At 44.8% G+C, this 14,211-nt stretch overlaps 2 protein-coding genes across 2 annotated transcripts; both read right to left on the reverse strand.

Moving 5' to 3' along the window:
* Positions 1-5,226: 5,226 nt before the first annotated feature.
* oma1 (OMA1 zinc metallopeptidase) lies at positions 5,227-9,222 on the reverse strand. The gene is made up of 8 exons (XM_085927413.1): positions 8,561-9,222; positions 7,891-8,119; positions 7,604-7,777; positions 7,419-7,526; positions 6,781-6,909; positions 6,592-6,666; positions 6,313-6,462; positions 5,227-5,776 (listed from the first exon to the last, which is right to left on the reverse strand). The coding sequence occupies exons 1-8, from the start codon at positions 8,869-8,871 to the stop codon at positions 5,525-5,527; spliced, it is 1,428 nt and encodes a 475-aa protein (XP_085783539.1). The 5' UTR covers positions 8,872-9,222; the 3' UTR covers positions 5,227-5,524.
* Positions 9,223-9,505: 283 nt separating this feature from the next.
* Positions 9,506-14,055, reverse strand: mysm1 (Myb-like, SWIRM and MPN domains 1). The gene is made up of 19 exons (XM_085927412.1): positions 13,970-14,055; positions 13,667-13,730; positions 13,502-13,572; positions 13,311-13,385; positions 13,061-13,157; positions 12,891-12,989; positions 12,108-12,598; positions 11,892-12,022; positions 11,697-11,800; positions 11,487-11,564; positions 11,351-11,421; positions 11,221-11,275; positions 11,085-11,135; positions 10,918-10,992; positions 10,660-10,848; positions 10,451-10,583; positions 10,241-10,346; positions 10,123-10,180; positions 9,506-10,033 (listed from the first exon to the last, which is right to left on the reverse strand). Exons 1-19 carry the CDS (start codon positions 14,023-14,025, stop codon positions 9,749-9,751), a joined length of 2,289 nt encoding a protein of 762 aa, XP_085783538.1. The 5' UTR covers positions 14,026-14,055; the 3' UTR covers positions 9,506-9,748.
* Between the last annotated feature and the right edge of the window lie 156 nt (positions 14,056-14,211).

Here is a 14,211-nt window from a genome sequence, read left to right on the forward strand (position 1 = left end):
TGTGGACTCTATTAGGTACACCGCCATTTTCAGGCGTTCCTAATAACAGGCCACTTCATTAGGGAAAAATCATGGTCAAAGTTTCACGAAAAGTGAAAAGTGCCACACCCGCCCTCACCCCCACTTTCTGATTGGCTGTTTGATCTGTGACGTCACTTGGACACTCCATTAGGTACACCGCCATTTTCAGGTGTTCCTAATGTCACATAGTTACGTCATTTTCTTCTTCGTTTTGTTTTATGGCGAGGTGGCACCAGCTTCAATGCGCATTACTGACACCTACTGGTTGAAGTCATACGAATGGAAAAAAGAGCAAACACATTTCAAAGTGATTCGTTCACTCTCGTTCACTGAAAAGTTATTTTGAACGAATCGTTCACTCATGAGCCAACACGATCGTGTATGGCAACATGTGAACGCTGACAGCTTGATGTGAGATGACAGCATGAATTCCAAACTGATTTGAGGTGGGATGACGTTCTCGTTCCAATCCAATGCATAGACAAATGCATCACCCTTTAAATAAAGCTCATTTATGTGCATAAATCTATGGCCAGTATAAGGAACTTTAAAGGCATTATCATACAATAATTGCTCCATCTCTCACTTCAATTCATCCCAGCATTGTCAGGAGACAGCCATAGATTTGTATGGTTAATATTCATGGTTATTTTCATAAATCAGCATAGCATTTCTTTGCCTCAAGCTCATTGGTGGAAACCTCAGGGTTCAGTATCTCGGTCCTGGTATTCATACATCATCTTGGTATTCAGGTCCAACGTGAGAACATATGAAGGGAAAATATTGACTTTGGTACCAACAAGCACACCGTGGTGGATGTTAAGAGGAAGCTTTTGAGTTCTAACTCCACTTATTTATTCATCAATGTGCATTTTTTGCTGGATATAAAAAGTCTACACACCCCTGTTCAAATTCTGCTTGTCAGCGTGCGGCGACGCTTAGCGACAGCGTGATCTTTTCCCGTAGCCCGTAGCCAAAGTGCGCGGCGGCGTGCCCTCCACGCTATCCAGTCAGACGACATTTAAGACACGTCACGTTTAACACCTCACGCCGTTTAAATGTGTGTACGTGTCTTTTTTGCGACGCTGTCTCATTTAATGTGCCATTTACACGCTCGGGCCAAGGACTCATTAAAGGTTATCTGCTAATTACAATGATGCTCAGTGAAACATCGTGGCCACCCCCCTTCAAAATCTCTAGCTACGCCCCTGGTTGACAACCCCTTTTATGGACAGAAAAGCAATGTGACAATGATGTCCCAGCATTACCTACAGATCAATAAAGCCAGAAAAATGTACTCCTGGTGGAAGCGGCGTGTTTATTATTGACTTGCAGAAGCGCAGCCACTCAGTGGGGAGGCAGCCTGCTTCCTTCTGGCTCCATTCCACCACGTCAATGTAATCACGTTAGCGTGCGGGGAAACCATTGTGGCATGCTCACGCATCCACGCCGGCAAGCTTTACACAAACGAGAGGACAGAGCGTCAGGGAAAAAAAAAAAAAAAAAAAAAAACGTTGCTCTTTTCTTTTTCTATCCAGCTTTGGGAGCTGCGGGCCTCTCGATTGGACAAGGCTCCCTTTCACAGAAAACACAATTAGCAGGCAGTGCAAACTACACAAATCCAGAAAAAAGGTTTTTGTCAAGCCCAAAATACACATTAGGAATAAAAAGAGCTGCTGTGCTCTCTCAGCCTTTCCTAACCTGGCTCTTATGAGTTAGTTAGCTTTTTTCCCCCCTGCTCGCCTGACTGCCAATGTGATCCATGCGCTGAGACTTGCTGAGGCAGCAGAAGGAGAGAATATTTACTGATCGGTCAGGTGGCTGCTGCACGCTCGCTCGCAGCTGCTCGTCACTCACCGCTGCAATGCGTGCACGTACTACTGTTGCACACACGTGGCTGCCAGCGTTCGATAAAGGCCGGCCGGCTAATGACAACCCAGTGTTTGAGAAAACTCTTTGTTATTGTGCTCGTAAATAAAGAAACAAACAAATAACTTTAGATTTATATTGTTGTGTGTTATGTCGTCATTGTGTATGTTTATAGTCAATAGATGTTGAGGTTTTTTAAATCATATTTTTGGTTAATTTAATTTAAAACTATAATCCCAAAATATTTATATGAGGGTTTTAACCTATTCCTCTAAATGCAATACAGTAGACCGGCAGGGAGAGGGAAAAAAAAAAAAAAAAAAACTCCACTTCCTGCTCCTGCAACCTTGAGATTGCCATCAGCTCCATTCAAAGACTCCACTGATGGAATCTCACTTGCACTTTTTCTTCTCACTGATGTCCTCCAGCATGCTACAACGCTTTCGCGTGAAAAAAGAAGCGCTATCTCCGTTTTCCAATGGACGAAACACACATACACCAGACTACACAGTGCAGCGTAGGCAAACTAAACCGCCAAAGTAAAACTGTGACTCTTGCTAACTTGCTGTCGACAAGGTTACGGTGCCGAAGCATATGGCGCTCGCTGTCCATCACGTTGACTCTGGTCGACCTCGCCGTCACCTTCGGGTCAAGGCGAGCGGACTGTCGAGGTTCCACCTATCAGATGTGAGAGTCACACTTGCGGGCTAAAAGCTCACAGCCTTTAAGTGAGATTTGACGCTAATGGGCGGCGACAAGTGCAACCATTGGAATGGTTGGATAGTGAACCAAAGTTTATCAGGTGTGGACGTAAATAAGTTGCACACACATGTGCCATAAGTGGAAAATCCGCAACATAGAGAGACGAGAAAAAAAATGTATCTTATGAAATAAGATAAATAAATCATAGATTTCTATCCAAAAAATTATAATTACAATGAAAACAGTGATGCTAGTTTTGTTAGCCTGTCAATGGCCTTCTGCATTCTAAGTTAGCATTAAGCTAGTCGTCATTTCAACCTCGCACAGCAGAACACAAACACCAAGAAGTCACCCAGAAGAAAGGGACTTTGACAACTTCACCGACTACTTGATCCCACAGGCATAAATGAAAAATGAACCCGTGGCGTTCATCGCATTCCGCCACCTTTTGGGTGCACACCTTTTGTTTACCGGCTTGCGTTCAATTATTTGTAAGTAAGCCTGGAGTGAAAGAAAAAGTTGAACCAACTCTGAGCATTGCATGAATAATTGAGCAGGGCAGAAGAGGAGAGAATGGCTTGTGCAATATTCATATGTCATATTGAGTGGACAGGCAGCCACTGGGCCAAAATCTGAAACTACAGAAAACACAGAAGAATGATGTTTTTGGGGTGTAGCATTCACTGTAACTCAAAATGTGCTGACTTATTGGAACTACATAATGATGATTTGTTTCACTTGAATAAAAATAATTTTCATGACATTTTTTCTTGTAATATTACAATAACAAAGTTTTCTACATTTTTTTTTTTTAAATCAAATTTCATGTTTTTATGTATTGTATAGAGGCCTATTTATTGATGTTTGCTATGTGGTTAGAGTTGAACCCTTCACAAAATAACACACTTGCAAACAATTGACAGAAGTGTCACGCTTAAAGGAGCAAATAAGCACTTGGCGCCACCACTTGACCCCATCTTGTATTTTTAATCAGCATGAACACAGTAATTGAAAGTACAATTAACCCCAATGACAATGCACTAAAGAAATGAACATGTTGCGAGAGTATTTGTTGTCTTGACAACCGCGCTGACCTCTTAATTCACACATTCACACACCAGTGCCCCGACAGAGGAGGTTTGTCTGTCGTTGTCCTGCAAAGGGGAATGTCTGGGCTGATGCTGGCAACCTAGCCACGCTCTTTTTAATGCTGCGTGTGTGTGTGTGTGTGTACGTGTGCGTGTCGCACAGGCCTGTTGTTGTTGATAAGAACTGAGGACTTAGCACGCACACACACACACACACACATTAGGCGTTAATGAGGCCCAGGCACAGAGGAAAAGCTTCTGGCAAAACCAAAAGGGCTCTTATCAGCGAGCATGAGGCTGTATTGTTTTTGTATTGTGTGTGCATGTGTGTGTATTTTTAAAAAAAGGGCCTTTGTGAAGATGCACTTTTAACCATAGGTGGGTAAAGAAGCCAAAAATTGGAATAGAAAAATGCGACTCAAGTCAAAGTAAAAAAAAAAAAAAAAAGTAGTCCAAACAATTATTTGAGTAAGTATTGGTGGAAAAAAAATAAAAAGTACACTTCCATCAGCAAGCCTCCCGATTGATACGGCGATGTGGCGCAATCTGGTTTCTTTCGACTGCATGTCTGCTTCGGAGCATTAACACACACACACACACACACACAGTGAGTGAGAGTGTCCGTCACGTTATCAAAGCAGCAGCTAGCTTATTACTCTGCCTCAGCGCCACTCAATTATTCAGCTGGAGTCCACGGGGAAAGAGGAGGAGCACTGTGGCGCCGTGTGTGCTACTTACAGCACTAAGTAGGCCAAAGAGGCGCAAAGCAAAGTGTCACACTCGCACACACAGCACGCTACATGGCGACTAGGGGAACCACTATTTCACATCTCGTGTCTTGTTTTATATCAGTTATGATGTCAAACTGGAGTTGCACAAGTTCAAACTTTAAGGGAAATGATCTATGGTATCTATGAGATGGTATCGGTGCATCAAATATTTATTCTCAATTTGACACCCACATGTAATTGTCGTGTGGCAACTTTTTAGCGCCCACACACGTGCAACGTTTTTTTTAAAAATGCAGTCAGAGTGCATGATGGGATGCGGCGGGCGCCTCCCACACAGCAGATGTGTCCTGCACATTCTTACAATACCTGAAAATAGCTTCCAGCGTTCCCGTCTAGACGTGCGTCTCGAAAGAAGAAATACGAGAAGCGCAGATTTTGGTGCTTTGTTTTTGGCCCTCTTTGCTAAAATCAAATGACGACGGCTCACCGTAAGACGGATGATCCTTCCTTGTGGATTGAGATGCTTCCATGTCTCTATTTCCCGCCCCCAAATCTGCCCGGCAACCGGCTGCGTGTGTCATATCTGTAGTCGACAGTTCATGTCAGACGTAAATGGCTTGACAAGTTACAGTTTAAAAATTCTGCAATGAGAAAAAAAATTAAAGTAAAAGTACTTACCTTTCAGGATCTTTGTTTTTGAGGACCTTCCTTGAGTCCCAACAAAATTTTTACTTATAAAAGCGTAAAGATGTTAACCCTTGTAAAATATACAAAAAAAAAAAAAACAAGTCAAATATTTTCCAATTTGTCTTTTTTCAAACAATACTTTTATTCCATAATTTGTTTGATATGATACAGCAAATTTCATCAAACAGAGGAGCGTGGAAAAAAAAGAAAGACAAAAAACCCAAACACAAAGGAAATTAAAAGTATCTAAAGGGAACACATTTTACTTTGTCAGCATCTTTCCTCAGTTTTTAGGAGATTTTGCTTCAGTCTTATATTTTAAAAAGTCCAACAATTGACAAGTCAGTCCAATTATGGTGAAAAAAAATGGCACCTCAGTCTCTGAAAGTCCCATCGAGCTGCATCGGAAAAGTTCGTGAGCCGCCATCACGAGTTACGCTCCGGCTCGGTTTTACTGTCCTGCGGACGCACGCCGGATGGAAGAGGTGGCGGGGATTGGGCGAGCAGAGCGGCGGGGGCCGCCACCTCGGCGGGCTTGCGTTGAGGCAACTGCCCGCCGTCCCCACCTGCTCGTGCTTTGGCGTCCTCCAGCAACAAATGCACGCTTTTGGAGAAGACGGCGCGGGGGTCGCTGGGCGGCAGGGCTGGACATATGCAGCTCTCCCTTAGCTCCAGCGCCTACACAAACACATACATCAACCTTTCATTTATATATGAAGCTGGAATTTATTTTGGACGGACTGAAGTCGCGCAGTCTAAAACTAGACGGCGCAGGCGAGCATAAATTCTTCTTTAGCCATCTACTGGGTTTTTTTGCCGCTTGGTGAGCCGACTCAAGGTTAAAACCATCTCACACACACACACAAACAAAACAAACACACACACCCTCAGAAATAATGACTGTGGATGCCGCTGCTTCCACAAGAGCTTCCTTCCGTCTAGCCCGCAGATATGTCTGATTGTGTCGCTAAGCCACACAGCTCGCTCGCCTCCAGGATGTAAACTTAAGCAGATATCTTGGATATGGGAAGGAGGAAGAATAAAAGGAGGCAAAGTAACCTATTGCACCTTTGCCATCCATCTTCCCCTCCCGAGCCTGCAGCACGGAATCGTGCATCTCTCCAGACGCTTCATTAGCTTCTGAGAAACTTACAAAATGTCTGTGGACTTTATAAAAAAAAAACGTGTGTGCAAGTAAATGTGTATGCACGTACTTGTGGCACGAGGCGGTCCAGTTGCGCCACGCGGTTCTTGTGCGACGGATGCGTTGACAGCCATTGGGGCAAGCTGGGTTCTCCACTCAGCTGCTCCCTCATCTCCATCTGCTGCCAGAAGACGGGACCGGCCCGAACGTCCGCACAAGCCTGAATGAACACACACACACACAAATTGAGTCCAACATTTTATTTTGGAAAATTGTCAGTTACTTTGACAATGGTGCTCCCTAGTGGCACATTTTATATTTATCGATGCGAGGATTCATTTCAGTTCACCTTTGCCGCTAACTGCAGGCCGACTTGATCCGCCTCCGCCTCCAACTTCCTGCTGTATGGACGGTTGAACATCAACTGCAGGGGGCGCCACGGAGACGATCATGTCGGATGAAGTCAATGATATTCATCATCTTTGGTAAAATATGAAATCGATTGGTCGGATATCGATACGCAGCGTGTGCCGGTCACCTGTGTGAGCTTATCCTGGGCCCATTGGCCGAGCAGCGCCAGGCTGTCGCGGGGACACAGGGCCCAGATGGCGGCCAGAAGGACCACAGACAGGAGGTCCACCACGTGGGACAGGCTGGCTTGCTCCGCCTGCGGGAGGACAAGGAGAAGATGGAGGTCAAGGTGGAGGTCAGGTTAGATGAAGAACGTCACGGCTGGTGGGAGAGAAACAGTGCATTCGCCGCAGTCCAAGCGTGGAGTAGCTAATCAGGCGTCCCGTGGCCACTCATTGCCTCGATCTAATTACAATTCCCCCTCCCAGCTTGAAACTCCCAAAACGCACGAGTTGATGGCCCGCTTGTTCAGGCCGCAACGAGAATGGACTTTTAACGAGGCCGTAAACACTCGCCGGCACCGAGACAACGTGAATGGGATGTTTACGCCGTTTCAAATGGCTTTTTAATGTGCTCAAGGTAGAAATGATTGGAATTCATTGACTAGTAAAAATATTGGCAATACAAACAATGAAATTAGCTTCAGGGATATGTTCTTTTTTTTTTTTTTTCTTCAATCTCATTCTAACTGTGTTGTGTGGAGGCTGACTCATGTATTTTATTTATTTGATGATGTTGATTATTTATGATTATGTTGTGACTTACCGCATGTCCCAGTATAGCATGAGCCATCTCGTGTCCGAGCACGATGGTGAGCTGGTGGACATCCGCCACAGCGTTCAGCATGCCGGTGAAAATGAACACTTTGCCGTTCTGCAACAAAGCACCCGAAACACAAAATATGAGTTTTTTTTTTTTTTGTGACGATGTTGTGAAGTGCGGTCGCCAACCGGGAGCACAAAGGCGTTGGTGTTGTCACTCTGCACCACGTGGACGCTCCAGTTCACGTCGGCCATTTCGGGAAGGTCCAGGTTACGTTGGGCCAGGTGCTGCACCACCCGCTCCACCGTTTGGTGGCGAGCATCGCTTTCGGGAAGCAGCAGCTTGTCAAACTCCTCCATGTACTGCACACGGGTAGTTAGACATCATTAACATACATGTAGAAACTTTTCAAATTTAATGGGAGGCATTTGTGTGTCAAGGAGGCTAAAGTGAATTTAGCATGACGTCACCTCACCGCTTCTGAAGTGAAGGCCGCCAACTCCATGTAGTTCTCCCGGCTGAACACCAGCAGCCGCGTGCGGTTGGTCACCGGCGACTGGTCCAAATGCGTAAGGAGGAGGAGGGCGGTGATAGCGGCGGCCGTGACCACCACCGCTACCAGCCGCCAGCGCTGTTGCCACGCCCACTGCCGAAAGAGCTCACGCCGGTTGTCGGGCAGCGCCACCCACCACTTCCTTATACTCCTGCGATGAAACATCAAGACATACAATACTTGTATATTTTTTTTTTGCTTAACTATTATTATTTCGGATATATTTTTGGTTGACTGCTAACACAGTAGTTTGCAACAGTGCACTACTTCAAGAATAAAATGTCAAAGTATTTTCAAATCTAAGCTTGGTGTGATATAACATAGTCGATCAAGTTAATCATTTCAAAACAATTCCCTGCGTTATTGTCACCTATAATCTGAACAACATAATTGAAGAAAATAAATAAAATACTTTAACAAGAAGCAAGAGAGATGTTGCACAAGTTTGTACACCCTCACATGTTCAAATGTCTCGTCGGCACAGAAATTAAAGTTTATTATCATGCATTATAGTATTAAACTTGGTAGCTTCTAAAAATATTGTCATTTTCTGGGCTTGTCAACTTGTGATGAACATGTGATTCTTGCCTACCTTCCCATTATGATAGCCATGAGTTTTTGGAGAGGCTTGAGCACCATCCAGATGAGAGGAGCAGGTAAGGCCTTCAACCGGGTCGATGTATGAAACTGACCCAGACACGGAGGAAGCTGCAGGCGGTATGGAGTTTTGGACAAAACCGTCCCTATGGCGTCATCTGGGACGAGAACGGTTCTACCGGCGCGAGGGGCTCCATGTCGAAGCCGGTGAGGAGCTCGCAATGAGCGGACGTAGCAGGAGTGTGGGAACACCTGGAGGTGTCGCGTCAGGGGAGAAAAAGTAAGCCCCCTAAGGAAGGGAAACATGATGGTGGCCTTCACTCAAAGACACCGGTAGTCAATGTCACGCTAGTTCCGTATAACCTCGGTTACACCGAGCTTCTGAAGAACACATGTTTTTGTGGCTTTAAACCTACAAAGTCGTTGAACTTTAAAGTACGCAACCAGAAATGTCACCCTCAACTTCGTTTGTGTCAGAGATTTGTTCCGACATGCAAAATAAGTCCCCCCGGAAACAAGTCCAGAAAAATGAGTGACCACCACGGACCAAATATTAAATATATTTTAAGTACATGTTTTCTGTTTCGTTACATTTCTTCATATTCGCGGTCATTTTAATTATAACAAATACTAAGACTAAAAAGTCAACTCGACTGAAGTAAGTCAGTTGGAAATGTTCCGAGTAGAAACAACAGTTACAATTTGGCACTTCCGGGCAAGGTTTTTTTTTTTTAATCGATTTTAAATTACACTTTTATGAATACTTTTTTAGTATTTAGTGGTTATAATTAGTATTACCAGTAGTAGCACTAAGATGTAATTATTACAAATAGTGCAAGCAAAAACTAACGCTATATTATCATCAATAAAAATGACGCTGTGAGAAAAAAAGAAGAAAATAGTACTTTGCTATGTTACTTTATAAAAATATACAGTAATAATCTTTTATTATATTAAATATACAGTGTAACATTAAACAGAATGTAAATAAACAGTTTATACATCATGCATTCAGTGTGGTTTCATGTCCACAAGGGGGCAGTATATTTCATGTATGTACATGAAATGATGTGGTTACTTGAAACACTTGAATCTCGAGCCAAGTTTTTTCTTCCATAGAGTCTGCGTATTGTATCTATAATATGTTTTTATAATGGTAAAAAAAAAACATACACTAATGAGATCAGAGTAAATAGTCGTGTCCAGTCGAGAGCACAGAGCCAAGATGCAATACGTTGTTTGAGTCCGTTTCGTCACCTCCCGAATCCTCCTGGACATCTCCTGAACTCACGGGCACGGGTGAGTTACTTGACGAGTTGCTCTCCTGATTCTCGTCTTGACTGGGCTGCTGTTGCTGCCGGGCGATGGAGTCCGAAAGGAAGAGAGCGTGGATTTGATTGAGGAAGGCTTCCCCCGCCTCGTCCTCATCGGGCAGCGGCTCCAAGTACCTGGCCAGCGATGACAGCATCTGAAAGTTGGCCAGAAAGAAGTTGAAGGCTGTGGGAAGGGTATAATAATTACCAGCCATGTTAGGTTGATGGATGTGTGTGCCGTTACCTTTTCCAGACAAGTTAAGTGGGAGTCCCTCCGGAAAAATCGCTCCATGTTCACGCTCCTAAAATAAAATAACTCGTTGGGCGCTACTTCAGAACAAAGTGGACTTTGGATTTCTCACCCTGGTCCCTGGGAGTACTTGTGGATGATCCAAAGGGCTCGTCTCAAAGTCTGATCCCAGTCCGGGATGTCTTGTGATGGCAGGAAGTCGAATTTGTAGGGAAGCTCTGTGAAGTATGAAAAGAAATCTCTTCATATCAAAACATTTTCGAATTGATCCTCTCAGGAGATTGACATTTGATGTTTCTTGAAGTGAAACTGTACAACGTACTTTGCGGTGTCAGAGGCTCTTGGCTCTCCTTGACCAACAAGCAGGTGGTTTGGGAATGCGGAGAAGGATTGGCCGGGTCGTACGGGCTGACAATCATGCCGATAAAGGGAGCGCCTCCGCGGGAGAAATAACTCTAAAAAAAACCAAATACAAATGAACAAACCAGTATTTAAGGAAGCGCCGGTCAAGCAACTTTTGATTCACATCACCTGGAACTGGTCCTGCGTATTGATGTCCCGCACAGATGGGTTTGGGTGGAAGGACGGGTGGGAGTGATACCAACCCACCACGCTGAAGCCCAAAGAGGAGAGCACGTCGCAGGCCTGCGTTTGAGACAGAGGGTCCATCTCGCACTGGAGGCCCGTGCTCACGCTGTTGCACGGCTCCGCCGCACAGATCTGCACGCACGCACGTAGATCATCGCTCAAGACTCACTTGTGTGTTTGGATTTAATCACCGATTCTCACTTTCAACACTTTCTCCTCCTCGTTAAAAGTTCCTCCGAGCAGACCGATCACCTCGCCTCGAGAGACGTGAGCGTGCTGACGGGCATTTCAAAAAAAAAAAAAAAAAAAAATTGATGAGGAACATTATAAAGCCATACTACAAAGCTTTTGTGTGAGCGTCTGCTTACCATGTCCATAATCAACAGCGTCTCAGCGCACACAATGACTCGGAATGGTTCCTGAAGAATTCAAACAAACGTTCAAACTATGATGAGGAATGCTTTACTGTTATAATGAGACTCCAGATAGCTGTTTGTCACCTACCTGCGCATCCTCTCCAAAGCACCTACATGGAATGAGCTGGAAAGGATCAAAAGACCTAAAAACAAGTCACATCAATGTTGAGTGTTAACAAACGATGAGCGACGTTTGGAAATGTGTGTGAAGCACTCACCCTCTGTGTCTGGACGCTTTGCAAGCTTTGTTCCGCTCTCTGCGCATGGCCAACTCCTCAGCGCTAAGATGCTAATAACAAAACAAATGTGTAATGAAATGGCGATATGCAATGACATGTGCATGGAGTTAAATACCTCATATGTTTGTCCCTCCAAGTCTTTGGCGTCGCACCAGTTTCCCCATGTGTCCCTCACACGCCGCTTCCTGGTCCGCTATCGGCAAACAAACAGCCAAGAAATGTGAGCCGGCTTTCATTTTGAAAGATGCGGATGCACAGTTGCAACACAAAGAGAACCTCAAATAGCCTTGTGGACCGCTAAGGACTACAAAAATGGCTACCTTACCATACTCTGCAGTCTCTGGGCCAGCTGGTACGCCTCACGCACGTCTTTGCCCTCTTTCTGCTTCGAACGGTCCGCCACCCGGGGCCGATTGTACACCACTTGCTCTTAGACGAGAAAAATGTCAAAACTATGAAGGAACAATCAAATAATACAAAGAGGAGTCAATGATGGCAACCAAATGGCGCAGGTTCCTACCACAGTTGAAGTTGATTGCACCGATGAGCTCCAGGTACGTGTGTATCCTCCCGATGCAGTTGACGTCGCCGCAGTTCTTCAAGCCGGGCCGCACCGACGTCTTGTTCAGGTACTTGGGTTTGCTCTTCAGCCTGCCACAGCACCACAACGGCGTTAGCGCCCCACATGCTCCTGCCGTGGGCTTACTACTTGAGTGTTTTTGTTTTCTCGCTTCACCACTGGTCCAAGATGTAGTTGCGGATCTTCAGGTATCGCTCGGGCGTCTTGGAAGGACGTCCCTCGAAGAACTCTGGGATGGCTTGCTTCTCCTCCTCGCTGATGCTCCACAAGTCAAGCTCCACTTCCTGCTCCGGCGCTTTAAGTTCTTCCTCCTCCTCCTCCTCCTCCTCCTCCTGATCATCTTGCGGTCCGTCAACTTCTGCAGCTTCCTCCTCCTCTTCCTCCTCCATCCGCTTGGAGACTGTTGACGTTTCAGCTTCGGGTTCTCGTTCGTCTGCGGACTCCTCCGAGGGGCCAAGCGAAGGCGCGGGGGGAGGTTCGGGCTGACGCTCGGCCTCGCGCTCACCGCCGAGGTCATCATCGGTGATGTCCACCTCCTCGTCCTCGTCTTCATCCAGTCTTTCTATGCGCACCGTATTGGTGGTGCTGGGCTGAGCGGGCGGCATGCTGCCTGTAGAGGGAGCTGCAGCGCCCACAGCCAGCTTGGACTGGGGTGGACAAAAACCACATTTGGGCTTGGCACAAATAATATGCATTACTTGTTGACATTTTTGATGTTAAAAATGTACAAAACAGTATTTAAATATATGTTCACAAAATTAAAGTCAAATATAAGATCAAGTAGAAAAATATTAATTTAATAAAAACACATTATACAATTTATTGGGCTTTAATTTATATGAAAAATCATAAAACATAAATCATTTTCTTTAATGAAATGATTTTTACGTGATACCAGTTATTTCATTTTTCACTACAACACAAAGAAACACGACTCACCTTATGTTTCAAATACTGTCTGGCGTAGCTTTTGACCTGAAAGACACTGCGGCTGCCCACCAACTTGGCAATTTTTGTCCACCTTCGCCCAAACTGCGCCTAAACACCAGCAAGACCGACGACATACTTGTACGGTACTTAAATAACTTAATAATGGTTCTTCAACATACCAGCCCCTCTTCAAATAACTTTTTCTCCTGTTTGGACCATCGGGATGATGATGATGAGGAGGAGGAGGAGGAGGAAGATGAGGTCTTGGCTTGAGACCTGAACAGAAGACAGCAAGGTTTAACATGTCTAAAGAAATTCCTGGAGGGATAGGTGTAAAATTTAAACTGTTTGTAAACAAATATGAAATTGGGCAACCAAATAAATATTTTGCTCTATGCTGTCTCTTCCATCTGTTCTCCACATACTTACTTTTTCCCTTTAGGCTTATCATTGGCATCACTGGGCCAAATATGGTTGGGAATCGCCTGGCCTTTCAGGTAGTATCTAAAAGTAGTTTAGGTCCACCAAGGTCAAACAAAAACTGCCTCAAAAGCTTGCTAAATAAGCCAGACAGAAGTGCAGGGATGGTGCGTTTACGGCCGTGTAGGAAAAAAGGATACTGCTCCTCCAGTAGCATTCTGTGTATCGCTTCTCGGTTTTCATTGCTGATAGAGGTGTCCAACTCCCATGGCTGAACGGTAAACACATCAGATTGTCAACATAAGATTACGAATGCCTGATTAGAGCAAACTAGTTATTAACGGCGTAATAGCTGCGTTTATTACCAGAATCCCCGCATTGCTTTTCCACGTTGACTGCTCCTGAACTAACTCTCTTGCATCTTGATCCCTGTAATTTGGAGGAAAAAAAAGGAAAGAAAAAAGGGAAGCAAGGTTGACACAAATGGATTCCAGAGGGTTAAGATACAGTACTTCAGAAAAGTTAGCTAAAGCTCAGCTAACCTCATCTTTAGCTTCGCTCGTTTACAGAAATGCTTAACCGGGAGATCGGAAATTGGAATGCAAGGCAGCGCGTGAAATAAGAAAGCCGTAATAAGCGAAAAATGACAGAAATAGAAGGGTCATTACCCAAAATTAACATCCAACTCGTCTCCCTCAATGTCAACATCCACATCGTCTTCCATCTTGAAGTATGAACGTAAACACGGAGAAAGCACCGGAAGTGGCAGCGACCTCCTGTGGCTGGAGTTGGTAAGAGTTTAAACAATTATAGTAAATATTCAAGACACTACAAATGATACCGCGTTAGTTTCGTATTTATCTACAGTATACAAAAATATTGCCCTAGGAAAACATTGAGAGAAGGGACG

The sequence above is a fragment of the Syngnathus leptorhynchus genome, chromosome 13, assembly GCF_054491065.1.
Source record: "Syngnathus leptorhynchus isolate UIUO chromosome 13, UIUO_Slep, whole genome shotgun sequence".
In the NCBI taxonomy this organism is placed as follows: domain Eukaryota; kingdom Metazoa; phylum Chordata; class Actinopteri; order Syngnathiformes; family Syngnathidae; genus Syngnathus; species Syngnathus leptorhynchus.